The sequence below is a fragment of the Melampsora larici-populina genome (assembly GCF_000204055.1).
Source record: "Melampsora larici-populina 98AG31 unplaced genomic scaffold MELLAscaffold_33, whole genome shotgun sequence".
In the NCBI taxonomy this organism is placed as follows: Eukaryota; Fungi; Basidiomycota; class Pucciniomycetes; order Pucciniales; family Melampsoraceae; genus Melampsora; species Melampsora laricis-populina.
The window spans coordinates 257,380-267,484 of record NW_006768797.1 but is presented as its reverse complement, the minus strand read 5'-3'; the positions used below and the strand labels follow the sequence as shown (position 1 = coordinate 267,484).

Genomic DNA, 10,105 nt, shown 5'->3' with positions numbered 1-10,105 from the left:
CGTTCAATCAGACAGTGTGATTGATACATTTTTGAAAGATTTCTGATCAAACTTGGTGCAACTGTTCATCAAGCTTGCTAAGTGACCAGATTATTCAAAGAGAAACCTCTTGATGCCACTATCTGACCAGGCTCTTGAGAAGAAAATTCTGTAACATCTCAAACACTAAGGGCGCGTTCACTTAAGTAATTTCTGACCGGAAAGCACATTCTGTAATTTTGTTAATGCAAAAATGAAACGTGCACCACCAAATAGACACGTTAAATTTTGCAGAATGTGATTTCTCAACAGAAATTGGGTAAGTGAACACACCCTAAGATTTCCACTACTGTTTTCATTAAATCGTTTCAAGTCAAATTTGAATTGTTTCATCACAAAGGTAAATTTTATTTGATCAAAACACTTTTGCTTGGTGGTTATTGACATCATATTTTGTCAATCTTTTTGATTCTCCTGTTGATTCAGAATAGTATTGTATTTGTGTTGTGCATTGCATTAGTTCTCATGACAAAACTTGTTGAGAGATATCTGAATATTTTTGTTTTTAAAACTAGATGCAAGGTGTTATTTTTTTTGCTTGAAATTATTGGGCTTCAGGCTGTTTATCATTGTCTGTTATTTTAAGAAGGAGAAAAGGGTTTTGTCTTTGACACTACAGTCCTCATGTGGTGGGAACAATATTTCAAAAAAGATGTACCCGGTTGCGCCCACTCTTTGGCTGGGAGCGCAAGAGGGCACAAGAGGAGCAAAGAAGAACAATAAAATCACATCTGGTTGATATACATCAATAATAATTGTTCAAGATTTACATTTACAAACATCATTTGCAACTAATATTTTTTCATCAACATCAATTTTAGCTTGGAATTGCACAGTTCCACAAGAGTTACAATCTGTGTTATTGCAGACATTATGGGTAGGGTGAAACATTGACCAACCAGACACTGTTTTGCATTCAGTTATAGTGAATATTTGTGTGAATGCTTTTAACCCAGTGATTAGGTGTTTTAATCCAGCCTTTTGGTGCCTGGACTTTAGTCTTTTGGTCAAGTTATTGCTGCGCTGCAGGTCAAAAATCGTGTGTTATACTCTGGAGTAGGTGGGGTGTGCCCACCCCCAAATCCAAGACAAAGGCCACTTCCAGGCGCGTCCAAAGGCGCCAAAAACGTGCTGCGCCCACCACATGATACTAGACACAAGATATTGTAATATTTCGTAGTATTGTCAGTCAGGCTATAGGTTATACATGATTTGTTCTTGATATTTTTATTCACATTATAAGGTTGAAGCTCCTCTGGCTTTTGGTCCAGTCAAAAAGATTTGGGGACATTGTGAAGAGTGGTAACTTGAAAAGACATGAGATTGAAAGAACAAGAGATGTCAGAAGATTGTTTGGGGTAACAATGGAAAAAGCATCAAACTTTTCAAATTAAAATAGGTTCCAGTCCTTTCCAAATTAAGAGGTTAAACTTTTGAAATATTTATATTGATCACAGGTTTGTTATGATAGGGAAAATATGGAGCACCCATACTGCTCATTCTGACTATTTGTTCCTTGCTGATTGTGAGAAGGACTTATGATGAAAGACAAGTTTTACAAATTGAAGCATCAGTGTAAAAAAGTTTGACACACTATACTTTGCACAAGAGATGACAGGTGGGTTTGACAATTCACTTTGAGGTCTTTGAAGAGTTTTATCAATGCTGGCTGAGGTAGCACAATCCAAGAGGTGAGGTTACAACAAAGAAAGTGGTTTGATATGACCAATTTGACACTTGCCAAATGGGCAATTGGGGTGCTTGTTGGCTCATTTGTATTTGCTCATGACCACCTTTCATCAAAATGTACCACAGGGAATTGGCATCTGCTTGTAATCTGTGCTTGAAAGGATCACAATAATGAGAAATTTTTAATACTGTGCAGTGGGTGCCTTTAGGATGATATGATGGCAATACAGTAACCAAACAAGGGCTGGGTTATTGCAAAAATGGTATTTGGTATTTGGTATTTGGTATTTGGAGAAGGGTTGGTCTATGAAAATCAGACAGAACAAACTTGATTTTAAAAAGCACAAGAGGGGGGGCAGGTTTAGGGTTAGGAACCAACTGTTGGTGTACATAAATATCACACACTATAATATCTACTAGCCTGAACGTAAATGTTTGCCACTTAAACAGGAATCACAGGAAAATCTGTTGGAGCCGGATTAAGAATTGCAAATCTGTCGGTCCTTTTCAACTTGAATATCTCTTTGCCAAATTGAGTGTTTCAAATCACGCACCTCTTTTCACACGGAGTCCAAATTATCTGAAGTTGTGTGAATCATTTGAATTCGCAGACAGTTCACCACTCACGGTGAATCTTCAACTGCGAAATGGACCGCAAAGCAGTCTGCTTGCTGGCCGCCACCACAATGGCGCTGTTTGGAGCTCAGAACTGTGTATGTATTGGCTGAGCTCCTTGATTCAAAATAGACGGAAAAAAAGAATATTCTCTAACATCTGAAAAGATAACAATGTCCGTTGCTTGACTAGATGACCGATTTTCCAAGGGACACTCGTCTTTCTCAATTTTAACTTGTCTTGTTAATGTTGTACGCAATAAAAGGCAATAAGCACTCAAAAAAACACTTTGAGGATTGAGTCTGAAGGTGTTGCATATACTAGTATAGATGATTGTAATGTATCATCAAAATGCTGTGAATGACTCGAATTAAGGCATCACACATACGTTGTGTATCCTCAATCTACTAATGGTGATGTGAATTTGTGAATTGCACAACAGACCATATGGTCCTTGACAGAGGCCGAGGATCTGAATCCGCGCTTGTAAATCAAGCCGACAGATTCAAACTGCACGTATTGTCACCACACAACAAGGGAATCCACGGCGTTATGAAAAAAGGAGCGCCTGTTGAGGTGTATAAAAGGCAACACAAGTAAAGGGACCTTCTGCCCACCCAAACCAAATTGCGCAACACTGAACCTTTGGTGACCATTACTTCCTCTTTGTCCTCATGCAGCAATCTCTTAACTTCAAGACACTGATTTAGTACAATGTGTTCTTTGAAACCTTGCCAAACATCAAGTTCAGACACAATGACTATCCGCACCACTAGCATTGTCATTAACAATTTATTCCTTACCAGGTCTTTAGTATTGCGTTTGTTGCATCCAGCCCCTTCCTGTGGTGCACGTCAAGCCACCGTGACAACTCAATGGCAGCTCCAATTGCATCAACAAGCACCATATCTCCACCACCCTGTTCATTGCACATGCGCGTCCATCGCCATTCAGAACTCCAAGCAGATGACAACGCTACAACGGACCACACCAATGCCGGCCACGTTGCAAACATCTCAAGTACTTGCCGTCTTCATCTTGACTACAAGATGGATTGTATGAAACAGCACGGTTCCAACATGAAAGGTAATGTTGCAATGCTTGCTAAGTGTACCAATCCTGACAACCTCACCACAAATTAAATCCGAAACTTTTAAATTTTTCTTTCTCAAATTATACAAAGAAACAGCCCTGCTACTAAGTATGTTTTTGCATTTGAACACGCAAATCACTTTTTGCCGCAACTCAACCACCCTTTCTAGTCGTCCGCGCTCTGAACTTCATGCAACCAGGTACTCACAATCAATCAGAATCTAGTGATGCTTAAACTTATCACTTTTTGGACTACTCATGCTTGCACTCGACACGCACAAATCATTTTCAAACAAAAATTTTCTTATGTCAATTTGTTCCTGACTTTGTCTGCCAAGCCCAACATTTTTCTTGTGTTTCTCCTTGATTCCACCCTGTCTCATTCTTTCAATCATAATAGATATCACACTTGCGTATCTCCTCGACTTTTTCCTGTTTATCATTCTTGCTATCATCATAGATTTCACTAATTGGAAGTCCGTGTGATCCATCATCCGTGTATCCAATGTGACATTCCAAGCAAGAGTGCGGATGATCATCAAGTATTTGAAAATGTGTGCATCCGTCAATTGCGACAGATCTTCCAATACACGGGATTTCCGTGTTTGCCCATTTGGGTAAGTGGAACCCCAAGTATTCCACATCAGGGATTGGGCAAAATCACGGTCAACTGGTCTCCCTGCAGCTTTGAATACCGCAGAAGGATGTCAAAGCCGCAAAAATGAAAGGATGGGTTTCACAAACCTGTCCTTTCATCAGTTTACCCAAGGCCTTCTTTCAAGTCAGGTTTGGCAGGCAGAGCCTGTGAAAGGTAGGCCAGAGCAATCCGTGACTTTTTTTGAAGGCTTCCCTTTTGGATTGTAGCTTGGGGAAATGAGGAAAAGAACATCTGATCCTGCCAGATCACATTTTTTTGTGTGACTTTTGCAATATTCCACCCAACAGACTTTAGCTCGTTTTCAAAATAATAAAAAATGTGTGGCTTTTTGAGTCTTTTGAACAGGGGATCCATGGGACTCAACTAGGTGTCCAAACCAACTGAATTGGAACTGTCACTTTTTGGGCCTGCACTTCGCCCAATCCCTATTACCTGGGCAATAGGTGACAGGTATTTAACGGTGTTCTATCTACTACCACCAATTAGAGCATCAGCTATCGTCTCGGTAAATGGCTTTGGTACAGTAAATTTTACTGTACCGAAGCCCAGATTCCCCAATCGTGTGAAAAACACCATTCGGTATCTAGAGAATCGGTCAAAAATCCACCTCGGGGTGCCCTATTCAACCATTTGAAGTGTCGAATAGAATGTACCATACAGCCGCTTCTAGCGTCGAGGGCCCTATCTCGACTCATCTCATTCATCTCCCGATTTTGGTAACCCAAAATCGGCAAGTCCCCAAGAAATTTTTTGAAATTTCATACATACAACTTAGCCGAATAAGGCTTAACAAGCCTATGGCCGTGTATCACACTTAACACCATATTACACATCATAACACCTGTAGCCGTCGGACCATACCCGTAGCCGCCGGACTTGCCATTTCATCAACTTCACTCACGGCGTTCTAACCGCCCAAATAACAACTCACCACCACACCTTGATTCACCAATCACCAGCACTACTCTATATCACATCGTCGTTCAAAAATGCGTCTTCAGCTCAACTTTTGATTCTAGTACCGGCGCCACCACTTCATCCTCGACGGCTCGATGCTCAACCTCACTCGATGCTCAACCTCACTCGATGCTCAACCTCACTCGATGCTCAACCTCACTTGATGCTTAACCTCACTCGATGCTCTACATCATTCAATGCACAACATTATTCAATCCACAACATTATTAAACTGAACGTGAAAAAAATCATATCGAAATGCCATACTTGGTTGCCTTGATTCACTTTGCTTACCATCATCAGCCAGTTGATCTCAAACAGAATTTCAAACGACGATAAAAAAATCTCATTTGCAAGACTCTCATTACAGATTATTCAAAAGAAGAACCCTTCGGATCCCTTTCCAATTATTTTCTTTCGATTAAAAAGTTTTGGTGACAACTATTCAATTCTTATAATTAGAAAATATCTATGAAGAGTGTTGATGTAGCTTTTGATCAAGTTATTGAACATAAATCAGGACCTTTCGATCGATTTCTTTTGCTTTGTCATCTCAATTCTTTGTTCATTGTTGGATCATGATACTTCGATTCTTGTATGGTGTTATGTACAAATATTGGTATAAGTAACTTGTGTAGATGAATAATGTTCATTGCTGATTCTATGGTTTTGACATTCATGTTGTTGTTAAAATTCGATAGAGGGAAGTGAGATCTATGATTGCAAGGCACACACTGTTAGTTTCGCACTATTTGATTAGTTTCGCACTATTTGAGACTTGTCAAATATCTAACAAAAGATAAAAAGTGATAGCAAAGTAAGTCTTGGAGAGCAACTTGGGGTGGTTTGTGACCGCTTGTAGCTTTGTCAACGATTGACATCAATGGGGTCCTTGCTTTAGGCAAGACTAAGTGAAACCAGAAACCATTGCTCTGGTTTTGCTTTTGTTCATTTGAGCAATCAAGAACAAAATCCGAATTAGAAAAAGCGACAAGCTCAATTGATGTGGGCATTGGCCAGAACGGCGATAAGTTTTGATTGTGTTTAGGGTATGTACATACGAATACGGATGAAATACATTGAAAGACACGCACCCATAATTAAAGATGATCTTAGTATCATCAAAGAATTCAGTCTTGAGCAAAAATCAATATCATCTTAGGGTGAAAATTGAAGTAATACAATAGTTTTGCTTCGGTCATATTTACATGTGGGTTTCAATACTTTCATGATGGCATAATTTCCAAGACGAACTATGTATTACTCAAATAAGGATTGAATTTTCTTCAAAAGATGATCTAAATAAATGAAGTCGATCTAAATAATCACCAAAATGAAGTTGAAAAGGGATTTAATATCATAAGTCGAGAGAGAAACTACCAGTCCTTAGTCATTGTTCGGTTGTATTCGCCGTTGTGCTATTTGCAATGGATTGGTCGCCAGGAATAGGCGGATTGTTGGCGTTAAGCGCATCATTGGCGCGCGCATCTTGATTGGCAATGGCAGATGTGTCGTTGGTGTTGGTATCGTCAGCCGGGAGTGTATTGATAGGTGTGTCACTAGAGGCACGGTTGCGTTTGCGGTTGGCCTTCCCAATAGGACCCGCTTCAGTTGGCAGAATTAGGATCTTTTTGGCGAGAAGATCATCCAACACATTACGAGCTTGCATCGGGGTCAGTTGATTACTGTCTTGCATTATATCACTGGCTTCAGACTTCGAATCTTGAGCAAATTGTACAAAGTAGCCTGCATTGGCTAGCTTGTCCTTGCATCCTTTCCACGGCCACTTTGGGGGCATTCCCTTTGTCTCTGTTTCTAAGCAGAGGAGAAGACAAAAGTGTGAAAGTTAGAGAAATATCAAAATAAGATTGTAAAGAAAGAACATACCAATCAGTTCGGACAGGGCCTCTCGACATCTTGCTCGGACTGTGGAAGTGGGATATATCAGTGTAGGTAAACCAGTGTTGTATGTAGATTGATATCTACTTACCATCGACTTTGGTTTTACTCAAGTTGAGTTGCCCAGTCTCAGTCCCGGTGACAAACGCGTGTAATTGTGCGGCGATATGGTTCTTTGAGTTCAACATCTTGTCGTGCCCCACCCACTGAAGAGCACGTGGCGTGGCTCGGACAATCTGATAGGAATCATCACCCAAGTAGTTCGATACGCCTATCATGACAAAGTTGCCCTCGTATGTTTCAGCCATATCGTTAGCCTGCATATAAGTTAGTCAGTAACAACCTTTTGCTACAGCTATGACTATCACTCGAAAAAGAAAAAATAATTACCTCGCTTTGCCAATCAAGCATGAATTTGTTCACAGCTGATCGTGCGTTTGCCAAAGACATATTTTTGGCTCGCACGAGTTCCATACTGCTACTGGTACCGTCTTCGGGGGCTAGATCGTCAGAGTTGGACATAGAAGCAACCTTGAGGTTTCCAGGTTGGTTCTTGAAGGCATCCTTCTCTGCCTGCGACTTCTCAGCCCATCGGAGCGAAGCTAAAGTTGAGCCTTCTCCACTTGCCACACCTGAGGCTGAAAGAGTAATGTGCTGATTTCAATTTACTATATACACTTAATCTTCGAACACACTTACTATCTTTGTATACCCCTTTAATCTCTTTGGTAGCACAAAATCGTTGCCAGGTGTTCGGGCCTTTCCTTGTTACCTTTTGACCCCTGTGATGCTGTATGTCAGTGTCTGTTTGTATGATTATGTCAAAATGTAAGATATCTACATACCATAGTTTACGAACCGCCTTGACAGAGACCTGATTATTGATGCAATTGATTGCTAATACTTTGTCAAACTCTTCGTACAAATTCATGTAGTATTTTTGCAAGGCCGGTGGTACAGTGTTCTTATTCTTGGCATGCTTTTCAGCAAGCATTCGCAGTGACACAGAAGGCTTTTTCATCATATCTTCAGCTGTCGGAATATCAATTGATTCTTGTTGTGAAGCATGTTTCTTTCCTTTGAGTGAGTTAGGAAGAAACGTATTAACAACGGCCCTTGTAGTTGCAGGCGCCGGTATCTGTGTTGAAGTCGGTGTGATTGTGCTGGAGGGTGTAGTTGTGGATGTTGATTGAGGCACACCAGCACGCTGTCCTTGAGAACGCTGTCCATTTTTGCGTTTCTGAGATGTTACAGACGGCTGAATCGGGCGAGTAGTCCCGGTGGCGGGAGGAGTAGATGAAACGTGATTAGATGATTGTTGTGTTACAGAAGTATGCGAGTCCAGCGCACGGAGCGAAGCAACACGTGGATTGTTTGCAGGAGGAATTATCACACCGAAGTTTGGATCGCGTGAGTATTGATTCTGCTCGGTGTTCTGCTGACAATGGTTTGAGTGTTGATCTTGACCATGATCATGCGAGCCAGGGGGATAGATAGAAGTGTGGCAGTGTTGAGTTTGCTGACTAGGTCGATAAGTTGAATGATCATAGTTCTGAAAGGTATTGTAGTTCTGAGAGCTATGATAGTTTTGATTTGGATTATAGATGTTCTGCCCGTAAAGGTTCTGCTGCCCGACGTGACCTTGACCTTGATTTTGAGAACCAATTTGGTGTTGTAATGAAGGGATGTGAGCACGTTCATGAGGGTGACCGTGATCTTGAAACTGCTGACCAACACCATGAAACTGGGCGTGATAATGGTCATTTTGATTTGGTTGGCCTTGGGTTACCTGGCCATGAGATGCGTGTGCTGGTGATGTGGGATTGAGAGCTGGCATTCTAGAGTTATAAGGATCAGGTTGGTACATTGTGAAGGTTTGCAACGAGAATGTTGTGGAAGAGATTGAGAATTTTCAAGGTGTGGATCAAAGTTCAGATTCAGTGGAGTAATGCATGTCAGAAAGGTTATCTATCTCAATTTGAAATTGATCAAAAACCTTTCTGACCTAAATAAACTTGGACAAAACTCAATCAAAACTCACCGTGAAAGGAAATTTGACCTCACAGTCAAGTAGCACTTGAAAGAAGCCATATGGAGATAAATTATTTCAGAATTTGAGTGGTAAGTACATGGTCATATTGTTCAAGTAATGACTTGTCTAATCTATAGCCACTTTCTGGGCAGGCTAGAGGCGGCTCATGTATACTTTGGGGAAGTCAATTACTATTTTGAGGGCACTTGTGAGTTGTGTTGCTTCAATAAAGGATCTATGATTCAAGTCCAAACCAAAATTGGGAGTTCTATGATATTTTTGATGCTGTTTTCTTTTGTCTTGATTACATCAAGCATACAAACAACCCTCCTACAGACCACTTATGGGCTGAAGAGCAGTCATGCATGTAGTACCAATGGAAAATTGGCAAAACATACCACAATTGAAACTTTGTGAGTTTTGAAGTTAACCAGAAGTTTGAAATTGGATCTTCTTCTTGTAGCTTTTGGCTTTTATAATGATCACATTGGGTAGTCAAATCAGTGTATTACGGAATACTTATGGCATGTTGAGTGGTCACATAGTTTTTTTTGATAATGTTTCGGCAACACATGCCACAATGAAAAATTTTTAAGTTTTGAAGTTAATCCAAAAGTTGAACTTGCAAAATATTATTGGAGTATATGGGCTTTAGATTTATCACAGTTTTCAGCCAGATCACCGGTGTGTATACCACTTATGGCGTGTTGAGTGGTCACATAGTTTTTTTTGATAATGTTTCGGCAACACATGCCACAATGAAAACTTTTTCAGTTTTGAAGTTAATCCAAAAGTTGAACTTGCAAAATATTATTGGAGTATATGGGGTTTAGATTTATAACAGTTTTCAGCCAAGGCAACGGTGTGTGGACCACTTATGGCCTGTTTAGTGGGCCCGCAGAACCCAATTTGACATGTTTGTGGAAACACATGTCACAAATAAAACTTTTGCAGTTTTGCTTCAAACCCAAAAGTTGAAATTGAAAAATGTTTTGGGATATTTTGGCCTTGATATTTACCCTACCACGTAGTCCGCACACCCTCACATGGACCACTTATGGGCTTATTAGTGAAATTTCGGGCTGTTTTGGGGAAATGCTCTATAAGAAAAACTTTTTTGTTTG

General features: G+C 40.4%; 1 protein-coding gene across 1 annotated transcript; it reads right to left on the bottom strand.

Moving 5' to 3' along the window:
- Window positions 1-6,440: 6,440 nt before the first annotated feature.
- On the bottom strand, window positions 6,441-8,816 carry MELLADRAFT_89833 (uncharacterized protein; the record flags this gene model as incomplete). The annotated part of the gene is made up of 6 exons (XM_007412802.1): window positions 6,441-6,859; window positions 6,938-6,976; window positions 7,041-7,266; window positions 7,340-7,581; window positions 7,649-7,731; window positions 7,795-8,816. The coding sequence occupies 6 exons, from the start codon at window positions 8,814-8,816 to the stop codon at window positions 6,441-6,443; spliced, it is 2,031 nt and encodes a 676-aa protein (XP_007412864.1).
- Between the last annotated feature and the right edge of the window lie 1,289 nt (window positions 8,817-10,105).